This window comes from Pelodiscus sinensis, chromosome 29 (assembly GCF_052426305.1).
Source record: "Pelodiscus sinensis isolate ZL-2025 chromosome 29, ASM5242630v1, whole genome shotgun sequence".
In the NCBI taxonomy this organism is placed as follows: domain Eukaryota; kingdom Metazoa; phylum Chordata; order Testudines; family Trionychidae; genus Pelodiscus; species Pelodiscus sinensis.
Window position 1 is genome coordinate 15237646 of NC_143080.1, and position 12356 is coordinate 15250001.

At 41.2% G+C, this 12356-nt stretch overlaps 1 protein-coding gene across 5 annotated transcripts in view; it reads left to right on the top strand.

Annotated features, from left to right (window-relative positions):
* Positions 1 to 12356, top strand: part of GPATCH8 (G-patch domain containing 8) — a 97757-nt gene that overhangs the window by 12836 nt on the left and 72565 nt on the right. For 4 of the 5 annotated variants that reach the window (XM_075911255.2, XM_075911254.2, XM_075911257.2 and 1 more), the window contains exon 2: positions 7793 to 7867. In XM_075911255.2, coding sequence (XP_075767370.2) covers positions 7793 to 7867 — 75 coding nt within the window. Of the gene's footprint in view, positions 1 to 7792; positions 7868 to 12356 lie in introns of those variants that run through there. The other variant, XM_075911258.2, reaches the window with a different exon arrangement.

Here is a 12356-nt window from a genome sequence, read left to right on the forward strand (position 1 = left end):
CCTGTATAGGCTTATTAGGGAAGTAACAGCGTAACTGTTTAAATGGTTGTGATAAGCATTGGCTTATCTGTTACTGTAATGGTTACACTCGGGCTCCCGTGGAGCCGGCTGTCACCCTACACTGCTTCTGTGCGGGGCACGATTTCCTGGGAGCAGAGGCAGCAGCTCGGGGCAGCAGATGGCTCCCTGGGAGTGAGGCCAGCAGATAGGAGCTGGCTTCCAGTTATCACCAGCTGTTGCCCCATGCTGTGAGCTCTGCCTTATAAATCTTATACGCAGAGCCTGCAGCGCAGCTGCCTTGCCAAGAGTGGGGCCAGAAGCTGGATGCAGCTCCTAGTGCGCACTAGTTGCCGGCCCTGCTCCCGGGAAGCCAGCTGCGCTGCGCACTCTGCAGTATAAGCTTTATGCTGCAGAGCCCGCACCGTGTAACCACTAAGATTTTAACAGTTACCTAATTAACTGCTTTTTAACATCCCTAGTGCATACGTTGTCTAGCAACATTATCTTAGCTTACTGCTTCACAACAGCAGGTAATCCCTGTTGCTTTCTGCAGTCGTTTCTGAGGAGTACAGGGTGTTGCAAGGGAGTACTACAGGGCTGCGCAAAATATGGCCTAGAGGCCAGATCCGGCCCACCGACCACCCAGCCAATTGGAGCTGAGAGATTGGCGTGGAAGACAAGGGGGGCAAGAGGGCACAGCCTGTATTTTCAAGCAGTCTGGGGCTGCAGCAGGCAGGGAGCCCAGCCTGCCTTGAGGGTGCTGCAGGCTGGAAGATGCTTAGGTAAACGCCTCCCAGCCAGAGCCTGCCTCTGGCGTCCCTGCCCCTCCCACACCCCAGGTCACCATCTAAGCTCTCTGCATCCCCTTGCCCCAGGTCACAACCCCATTCTTAACCCAGCCTCTCAGATCCCAGTCCCCTACCCTGTGTGTCCATCCTAGACCCTGCACCCGCTCCTCAGAAAAGTGTGGCCCTTGACCACTTATCAAAATCTTGGAGTGGCCCCCCCACCAAAAAGTATTGCCCAGCCCTGGAGTACTGCATCAAGCAGCACCGGTGTGTTTGCCTAGGTGCTCAGCTTCTGCTTGGTTATGTTGCCACCAGGCTTTGCCCATCCCATCTGCCACTCGATTAAGAATCCAGTGCTTTTGTTCTAGGTCAGCGTCTGGAGGGAATTGTTCGGAAGGAGCCATGTTCACCAAGGCCATCAGCATTTCTTGCCATTTTGTTCCTCTGTAGCGGATTTATAGAGTGTCAATTATATGTTCGTTGCTAGTGCAATTTAGGAAATAGTAATGATGAGCGTAGTGAGGATTGGTTTGTTTTTTGCAGGGAAAGGTTTTTCTTCTGATTACTGTGAAGACAAGTCATTGCAATTTGTAGAACATCAGTTACGGCTGTGATACCAGCTCAGCACAAGGTGGTTCATCCAGCTTTGCATTAAGAACTTAACTGTGGCTGTACTGTATCAGACCAGTGGTGGTTCTAGCCAAGTATCAAGTCTTCTGATAGTAGCCAGTGCCAAGTGCTTTAGAGGAAAAGAAGAGTACAGACAGATCCATCTCCTGTTACCCAGTCTCTAGTAGGGATGTTACATTTAGTTTAATCAACCAGTCGACTAGTCGATGGATTTTCCAAGTTTATAGACCTCTGTTATATTCCAGCTTAGTCAACTCTTTTCTCAGATGAACAGTCCCAGTTTTTTAAGTCTCTTTTATGGATGATATTCCTTGAAGTATTGTTGCCATTCTCAGTAGTTTCCAATTAGGGATGTAAAATCGGTTAGCCTATTAAAGGGAGACAAATGGGAGAACCCTGCCGCAGGGCTGGAACACTCTTCCCCTCCCAGCCGCAGGCAGGCAGGGCTCCAGCTGGCCAGAGCAGCTCTTGCTTGTGATACCCCCCCCCCCCCACACACACACACACACACTGCAGGCAGGGGCTGCAGCAGCCAGGTTGCCTGGGCCCACCACTAAGGGTGAGGCTTACCGGTTAAACTTCACATAGAATCCTAGGGTTTGGAAGAGAACCTCAGGAGGTCATCTAGCTCAATCCCAACTAAATCATCCCAGCCAAGGCTTTGTCAAGGGGACTATATCAGAGTCAGTGGGTGGGAGAGGGGAGGCAGGAGCTGGTGTGCGTGGGGAGCTGGTTTCCACAGAGTTGCCCCCTGACTGCTGCCTCCCCACAGAAGCAGCAGTGGGGTGTGGGAGGAGGGAGGCCTGAGGAGCACCGGCTCCTACCCCCGCCCCCCCGCATGTAAACATGCATCTGCTTGAAAATATCAGTGGCTACATGTTTACACAAACACATTTTAACATCCCTAGTTCTCACTTCAGGTCCTGTGAAGAGACTCAAAGTAAGGCCCCATTCAGCAAAGTACCTTGTGCACATGCATAGGACATAATCACCAAAAACCAATAAGGGTAAATATGGATAAAAATCAACAATAAAAATAATTATCAATTTTATAAACTATCAATTAAATAGAAGTTAAGCCTATTTAAAATTAAATGTGAAATTGATAGCCTATATTAAGGCCTAAGATTATAATAATCTAAATGAAAATAAAAACAATATTAAGCAGTACATATTTTCTGCCAGATTTCAAAGAAAGTCAACCACTGAACTGCTAGAAGTCACTGGCTAAACACCCAAAACTAGAGTTCGAAGTGCTAAACCAGGTTTTGACAGTGGTGGCTACTTCAGCAGGTGCAGAGAAAATATTTTCTTCATGTCAGTTTATTCAGTTAGTTAATTTCAGTGGCTTCATGGGGTGGCCAAGTTAGTCTGTACAGGAAAAAGCAACAAATGGTCTGCTCGCATTTTATAGACTAACAAAACATGTAGATGGTACCATGAGCTTTCATGGGCACAGCCCAGTGGGAAAGCTTATGGTACCATCTACATTTTTTGTTAGTCTATAAAGTGCTACCAGACCATTTGTTGTTAATGTCAGTGGTTATTTCATTCAGAGGGAAGAAACCAACTAGAGATAAAAGTGGAAAACAAACTTTGTTGCTTTTTCAATCTACACAAAAAATTAGATGAGAGCAACTATTTTTTACATCTTGAAGCACATGGTGACCAAAAACAACTGGTTTTTTGGGGGGCCCAAAATGTAGGGAGGGTGGGTGAGTGGCTCAGTGGATAAGAGCCTTGGGAGCTAGAGGTGGATTGCTCAAGCCCCACCCTCAACCAATGTGGACCTGGCAGCCTTGGGACTTAGGATGGGAGAGGCCAGACAGCCCCCCTAGGGAAGGAGCAATGGAGTTAATGCAGGCTTACTCCTGCCCTGGCCCTGAACTTGGTCTAGCACATTTAAGGTAGGATTATTTCAATAATAGATTATAAATTGGTGTTTGTATATTTTTAATTTAATTTGAATTTCCACTCAAATTAACTTTAATGTGAGTCACAAGTAATTTTTTTTAAATCTAGTAAATAAGAAATGTATCAAAGATCACAAGAATCCGAATAAATGGATGGTAGGCTATGGAACTGTTAAAATAGAGTGCAGAGGCATAGCATATCTTTCTGTCAGAAAGAAGTACAACTGTAACACCTATATTTAGTTACAAATCTGCATTTTAATGGTTACCAACATGGAATGAGAATTAACATCTTTTTAAGAAATTAACTAATAAAAATAGATTTAAAATCACAGTTTCCTCACTGATTTAATTTTGATTAAAATTGGTGGTTTAAATCCGATCATATTAGTGTCTAGACCCACAGAGGTTTTGTGCTAAAACTGAGTATGTGCTTAAATATTATGTTGAACAGGTCTGAGAGCAGTAGGTGTAGGGATCTCCTTCACATCCAAGCCGTTCTTTTTAGGAGACAAATGTGAGGAACAATCCTGGATTGAGGTGTCAATAGAGAGAGTTTTGGAACAAATTGATGAATTAAGCAGTAATAAATCACCAGGACAGATGATATTCTCCCAAAAGTCCTGAAGGAACTCCTAGGAAATTGCAGAACTGTTAACTGTGGTATGTAACCTGTTGCTTAAATCGGCCTTTCTGCAAGATTAATCCAGGATAGCTAATGTAAAGCCAGTTTTTTATAAAGGCTTCAGTAAGCCTAATATCAGTATTGTGCACACTGATTGAAATGAGAGAAAAGAACAGAAATATCTGACGCTTGAATAATGTGATGAACACTTGAAGAGAACATGCTGAGAGAGGATTTTGTTAAGGGAAATCATGCCTCCCCAATCTCTTAGAATTCTCTGAGGGTGTCAAATGCTGAGTGAGAATAATCCAGTGGCTATTGAACCAGTGTACTTGGATTTTCAGAAAGCCTTTGACTAGAGATATAAAATCCCTTTTAATCAGTTAACTGGTTAAACGGGATCCCATGGGTAGGGGGCACAGCTGGACTGGCGCAGCCCCCCCCCCCCACCTTGCGCTGCTCCCGGACGCTGGTAACCCATCAACATCCCTGCCTTTGACAAGATCCCACATGAAAGGCTCTTAAGCAAAACAAGTATTGTGTGAGCTTGTCATGGATCAATAATTGGTTAAAATGTAGGAAACAAAGGGTAGGAATAAATTGTCAACTCTCACAATGGAGAGAAATCAGTAGCAAGGTCCCTCAATGATCTGGACTGGATCAGTACTGTTCAACGTAGTTACAGATAATCTGGAAAATGGCTAAACAGTGAGGTGGCAAAATTTACAGACCATGCAGAATTACTCAAATAGTTAAATCAAAAGCTGACTCTGAAGAGTTACAAAGAGATCTCTTTAAACTGTGTGAGAAGAGAATGGCAGCTGAAACTCTGTGTTGATAACTGCAAAGTGGTGTGCATTGGAAAACCTAATCCCACCAGTGGTCTACTGATATTTGATGTTGGGAAGGAATTTTCCCTTCGTACAGATTGGCAGAGATGGTAAGAGTTTTTCATTTTCTTCTGCACCATGGCGCACAGGTCACTAGTAGAGATGTGAATGGTTAACTGGTAAGCATCACTCTTTACTGAGTGATGCTTACCGGTTATGGTCAACAGGCAGGGCTGGAGCAAGCACCCACTTGCTGAGGGCAGGCAACTGCTCCAGCCCCATGGGGTCCGCCGTGGGCAGGGTGCTCCAGCCTGGATGGAGCAGCCCTTGTACACAGTAGGTCTGGCCTGGACACACCAAGAGCAGCCCCTTTCGTGGCATGCCTGAGCCCCATTTAATTGGTTAACTGGTTAAACATTTAACCAGTTAACTAAGTACATGGGATTTTACACTTAGTCACTAGCAGGCTTGAGCTCGAGTAAATGGTGGGTTCTCTGGTAATTGAAGTCTTTTACTCATGGTTTGAGGACTTCAGTAATTCAACGAGAGGTTAGAAGCATAATGCATGAGTGGGTAGGTGAGATTCTGTGCCCCCAATATGTAGTCGGTACCTTCTGCCCTTAAAAACCGAGTCTATTAAAATGCCAAACAGTAGAAGAGATCAGAAGGAGTTGCATGTAGGACATTTCATCTGCAGGAAGGTTTAACTCTAGGTGTGGAATCCTAGAGCCATTGTAGTTGATGATTGCTTTAATGGAGCCATAATGTGTGTCTAGATTTTCAGGTGAATGATCTTTATAAGAGGAAGTTTGGTATTTGGTCCAGTTGGTTGCTATGAGTGGAGTAACTTTGTGTTCATACACAGCCTTTATTTTGTGATTTTCATTTACAGTGAAATTTAATCAGAGATAATGAATTGGCACTGTGAAATAGAAGAGCTTCCTTTGGTGCAACTTGAGTCCACATAAACTGTGGTCAGTTTAATGTTTTTAAAATCAGGTTGCCATAAATGTCAGTTATTCTGCATGTGTATAAATTGTTTACAGTATATTAAATGTGTACTTTAATTACAGATTTCATGCTACAATATTTGTGACTGATCCTAGATAAAGTAAAAAACAGAAATATAAAATATGCCAGTTTAATGTGCCATGTTAATCTGATTATTTCCAAAACCCTTCAAGAGGTTGATTTTCCCCTCCTCTTGAAGTCACTACCAAGGATATTCAGCCAACTCAGAGCTACTTCTACTCTTAACTCCATGCTCCAAAAGCACCATAATATCTAAGGCAGCAGTGTGCAATGCATGAGTGGGCCACCTCCATTTCCGTGAGCTGCAAGATTGTTGTAACCCAGGTGGTCTCCTGGCATAACTGCACTTGGGTACCTAGGGTTTGCGAGGTGTGCCACTTAAACTAGCAGTGCTTAATTGGATGCAGAGGGCGCACACGGCTCTGTCAGTGTTGTATGCAGTCCGCAGGTGCCTCACCTGAATGTCACTATAGTGATACCAGCACAGTCTGTCCAGCCTAGGTGTGGGCAATGGTAAACAAAATGTCTCATGGCCCACATGTAGAACCCTGATGGGTGGTGCACCGCAGTCAGAACTGCCCCCCACTGCCCCCCACTTACCTGTGCAGGTTACATACTGGCTCTTCGGGAGCGGGCCCAGCAGGGGTAGTCTTGGGGAGCCAGCCTCATTCGTTTTATTTTAGAGCATGTTAGACAGACATCGATCAGGGATGATCAGATGGTGCTGGGCCCTGCCGGGAGGGCAGGGGATTGGACTTGATGGCCTCTCAAGATCCCTTCTGTGATTGCATAGAAACTCCTGGGGACTTTACGCAGCAGGCTCTGCAGTATAAAGCTCTGCAGCCCGTGTAACTGCTGGGGTTCCTGGTGGTTACATTTTTAAATTACTTTTTATATCCCTCGTAGGTAACGGGGGGAGGGGGTTATTGCAGTTGAGCTCAAGGTACTTATTTTTTTTTTCATATGGTTTGATTGGTGCATTTGACACAACTCTGCATAGTGTTTCCTGTGCTCTCAGGGGCCTTTCACACAGTTGCAGGGGAGGAACTTTTTTAATGATAGGCAAATATAGTTGGAGGGCCTCAGATTGGCAGGGAAGTTCTTTTGCAATTGGCTAGATTTCACAAAGGCTATATCACTGTATAATCAAAATGTTACACTTTATCTGTATCTTGGCAGGCAGCGCAGAGGAGGAAACGGTAGGTAGGCAGAGAAGCCTTTCTGGTAATTGAGCTGTCATTCTGATCTATCTGTAGTCTTTGGTAGCCCTCCAGGTACATTGTAGCAATTCGACCCTGATGTCATCAAGGGCAGGTACGCTGGCCGTTGGATCCACAAGGGAAGAGAGATGGCTTTAATCTAGTGGTTTACTTGAGAGAGCAAATTCTTGCCTTGACCATAACTGATCGCTGAATTTCTAACAGCAGCCTTTTGACCAGGACCAGCGTCAGGTTTCTGACGTGACTCATTGTCAAATATTGGAGATGGTTTTCTGCTCACATTTTCTATTTGAAACAATGTTTGTAACTTTTTGTGTTTGCTGAGATTGATCCAGCTGTGGCTTTCAGTGATGCACTCATCTCTGGCCTATGTGGACTGTATGAGTTGTATATGAGAGTCATTTTAATTTTACTGTGATTTTTATCCTAAGCTATTTCCTCGAGCCCAGTGTTTGATGAGCTTTTTCACTTTCTTTACTGAAAGTAGCATGTGGTGTCTGGCATTCTGAGACTTTCCTAGTTTCTGAAGGTCATCAGTCTAGCATAGCTAGGATTACATCTGTCTGTCATTTCTATGTCCTAATTTATGTCCTAATTATCTGCATCTTATTGAGTTAATTTCTTTTGCAGTGTAATCTATATAATGTACAATAAGTTTGGGGCACAAGGTGTATGATAAGAATGGAAATTGCATAGGTTGGGGAAATGTCTTGATTACCATTAGTAAAATAACAGACACATTCTTCTTTTGCAGGGTAATCACTTTGATCAGTATGAAGAAGGGCACTTGGAGATAGAACAGGCATCTCTAGACAAGCCAATAGAATCGGTAAGATACAGATATCATCATCATCCTCAGCCCACCAGCAAATTAGACAGTGATCGGATGGGTCTTGATGTGAATGCAATTAAATTTGGTGCAAATTGTGTGGAAATAGCAGTTTAGGGGTATTCTTTTCTAATATAGTTGCATGTCCTTCGTTAATGTTCTGTGGCCGTAGGCTTTAAGTAGAACTTTTTATAATCTAGGTTACTGAAAAAATAGTTCAGCTTGATATTTGAAAACCTATTTGAAATTATAAAATTGTTTATGGGAAGTTAGTTTGCTAATTATTGATACATTTTGTTGAGAAGTTAGCTTATTTTTGTCAACCTAATGAAACAGGAATAAAATGTATTTTGATCCTTTTAGCTTACATAGTGATCAACTAGTGTGTATAACAGCTCAGTAAATGCTAGAACTACTGTAGCAATGAGGAGAACTGAATTGTAATTGATATGTTAAACTTGTCCCATAAAATTATATTTCACATAAAACAACATTCCTGTGTAGCTCTTTTGAGAATGTCATTTTACTTTTAGGTAAAACAGTTGCTGATGAACTGCAGAGTAGGAAAAGATAGACTTTTGGGTAGCTTTTCTTTTAAGCTTCTTCTGAATCTTTTAACATCGTCTTTGCAAAGTATCACGTGCTAGTCTCAGATGTACAGTAACATTTCTTCTTATGCTGTCTAAATTTCTCTAGGAGGTCCAGCATTTAACAATAGTGCTTAGATGTAAATATTCATTAATAGTCTCAGTGGCATGAAACATGATGGAAAAATAAAGGGAACCTTACTGGTGGTCTGATCTAAGCTAGATTTTTATTAAAAATTAGCTCTTTTCAGATAGCATTTAACCCAAAGAAACTTAAATTTAACTATGAAGTTTCATCATTTTAGTGTGCACTTTGTAAACTGCAGTGTTAGCAAAGGATCAATATATATTTGCATTCCTATGTAGGTTAGTGTGGGGTGTGTGTGTGTCTGTGTCTGTGTGCGTGTTTAGATGTTTACAGAAATTTACACAACTTGGGGTGTTCGACATTTTTCTTCCGCAGCAGTTGGCCCATATTAGCTAAGCAGCCATGATCTGGTTTGTATTGCACGGTCTGCCTTTTTTAATTTCTGTAGGGTTTCCTTTCCCCTTTTTTTTCTGTTCTTCTGGTCCAGTGAACACTGCATACAGTACCTATTGTCTTATTGTGCTGGCATGATGCTAGATTTAGGCATGGCAGTAATTGATGACGCATGAGATAATGCTGCAGGGGGGAATTTGCATTCGATGTTCTGCTGAATAGTTCAATTTTGTGTTGTGACATGAGAATCTTAACTGACATGCCAAGCCTACTTCCCTGTGTAAACATCATGAGAAATAGCCAGAGTTGCCATCTATTCCATACCATTTAAGGATGATCGTTAGACAGATTATTCAAATGTGATCCACAGGCTAGACCAAGATCTTATTTTTGCAAGTGTTTGTTTTTCCAGAATAGAGGAACAAAGCATGTGGGTGACAGATTAAAACACTGCATGTATGTTCAAAATTTAAATCTCTTCAATTTAAATCTCTTCTGGCCATTATTATATAGAAAATATATAATACACAATGCCTGGGACAATACGTTGCTAGGTGAACAGTGTATGTGATATTCAGCTACAGTTTGAGGAGACTCAATAGCAGCTGAAACCTTAGGTTAAATAACACCAGAAGTATTTGTTCCTGCATACATTGTAGTGCAAGTATAGGGATGTTATCAAATCTAAATACTTTAAAGGTTTGTGTATATAACATGTACCCAATTGTAAGCAGCATTGACAATACTTAAAAACAAATTTGGTGGGGAAGACAAAAGAAGATGGTCTGCCTTTTTTGGACGTGGGCTGGGAGGGGGCAAAACTCCAAAACGGCTCCTACCCTAGAACCCAATTGGTTACGCTTTTTTCTTCTGTCTGTAGAAAGATAGGGGGCTGTTTTAAAAATAATATTAAACATTTAGAAATGCAGGAATTGGATTACGTTGCATCAAAGAGAACCTTAGAGAACAGACTTTTAAAACATTTGGTTTTATGATCTGTTGAGTCAGGTGTGTGTTTGTAATATATTTACCTCTCCAAAAATACTTAATCCCCACTTGTCTGATGCTGTAGCCTCATAGTTTTATAGATTTGTCATATATATATTAAAAACTCCTGGGAGAATTCTGCAATTGGAGCCATAGTAAAATTGCAGCATTTCCCTAGGACTCTGTGTATTGCCAGTAATTTATTTTTGGGGAGATAGGCATTTAATTTTTTTTTTTGAGACAGGCAGTTAAAAGGGAAAAAGGTAACCAACTTTGTTTTAGGTTAGGAATCAAATTTTATTTCTTGAAAAGGTGAATCATCTTTGTCTTCTCCACTAAATATGTTGTTAGTGTTTACAGCTATTAAACCTAATATAACTTTACAGAAACTGAAATGAGTAAAAATTGCTTAAGATTCCAAATTAACAGATTCTATTTGTAATCTTTACAATAGCAAAATTACAGATACATTTTAAGTAAGTGGGAGGAGGCTTTTTACCTGCTAAAACCAGAGTTTAGGGTTCTGTGTTCTCCTGCAAGAGTTGGATCTCATACCTAAAGCAGCGTGGAGCATCACAATTCTTTCTCTGCTTTGGGTGTGTGTTATATCATTGGCTTTCCCAGAAGAGAGAGTAACAACCATGAACTGATATCATGAGAGGTAAGTAGTGGGAAATCATTTTAAATATTTAGTTTTAAAACGTGCTGTATTGAAATTTACCAATTTGTTCTATTAGTGACTTATGATCTTAAGCAATTCTATTAACATTTCAATTCACCTTTAAGAAAGAAATTTAGCTGGTAGCAGTACTTAGAACCCAGTCCTGCACCACTGAAGTCAATGAACATTTTGCCATTCAGTGCAGTGGAAGCTACACCTGAAGCCCTATGTGTCTTTATTAAAAAAGAAAAAAGAAGTCTTGGTTTATGCAGTGAATATGTTATAGCATTTTTCAGGTAAATTTTAGGACTACTATGGAGAATCAGCAGTATTAAAGTACGTTCTACTAAAATAAATGGATCTCTTTAAAAGATTTTCAGATATTCAAGGGAATCCGAAAACGGAAGCCTAGTAACTGTATACAACTTTTGGAAATCCCTAGGGAGAGTGGCTTTGCTTGGAGCATACATTTTGAGTATCATTGCTGAATTTAGCTCCATCTCTGCAGCATTATCTGTAGAGAGATGCTGACCGTACTGCTACAGCATGCAGCTCAAAGGTGGCCGGAATCTTATAGGTTTTGGAGTCTACAGATCATTACACTGTTTAACCATGTATTGAATGACTGTATTACATATTTTTTAAAAGAAGAGTCTGCAGCAGCTAGTGTCCGTGGAAAGCCTACATTGTGCTGCTAGTAGAGACCAAACATACCTCTGGACTTAGACATGATGAGAGTATAAACCAGGTATTTCTTCTTACAGAAAGGTAGGGTTAGAAAAAGCAGAATTAGAGGAAGTCAGAGGTAGAACAATAAAGGTAAAGCCATAAGAGGACATCAGATTACAAAATGTTACAAGTTAGTGAAATGATATCAAGATTTATTTTGTTCCTTCAAACCAAAACAAGAAAATACACTTTTAATAGTTTGAAAGGTGTTTTATGAGAGAAAGTTCTTTAACAAAAATTAATTTTTCCTTGGTTAAATGAGAGCCAACTATTCTACATTTCATAAAAGGGGAAAAAATAGCCAATATAGATTTATGCAGAAGTGTAAGTTATTGGTCATAGTTACAAATCAGATGCCCATGGAAGTTTTGAAATAAGTCTGCTTTTTCAGTTCTGTAATGAGCTGCACGCACTTGATTTGACACATTCTAGGAAGGTGCGCAATGTCCAGATTATGATGTGTGCACTTATCAAATACTACTGATTCACAAGAAACTTTCTTGTCCTTTGTTTTACTAAAGAAAAACGTTGAAGAGAGTTTAGTTTTTTGTCATGATAATATGATTTCAGGAGTTCAGAAGTAATATTAGGCCTGTTCTGTGCTACACAGTTCAATGTAAGCGGCTCGTGTTGAAGTAATTGTCAGTATATATGCTCTAGCTTTGCCTCTTGTGGAGGTGGTTATGCCTGTATAGTTAGGGCAATGCAGTGTCTGTGTAGGCACCGCTTTACCTGCCTCTGCTCCTGACTGTATTGTCAATTTCAGGACCCCATACTGGAGGTTTGAAATTGACAAGAAAGCCCAGATGGGAGTATGGGAACCTGCGCAGAGCTGAGAGTTCTTGCCCACTATACACATGTAGAATGTCAGAATAAAATCAGGTTGTCATTGTCACAGGTTGAAAGGAGACAACACATCTTTCACTCACTCTAAGCCTGTTATTAGTTTGTTCTTGTCATAACTAATGAATGGCTTTGTTCAGTTGCTTGAATAACTCCTTTGAAACACTCCCGAGATTCAGATTCCAGTTGTTACTTGAAGAT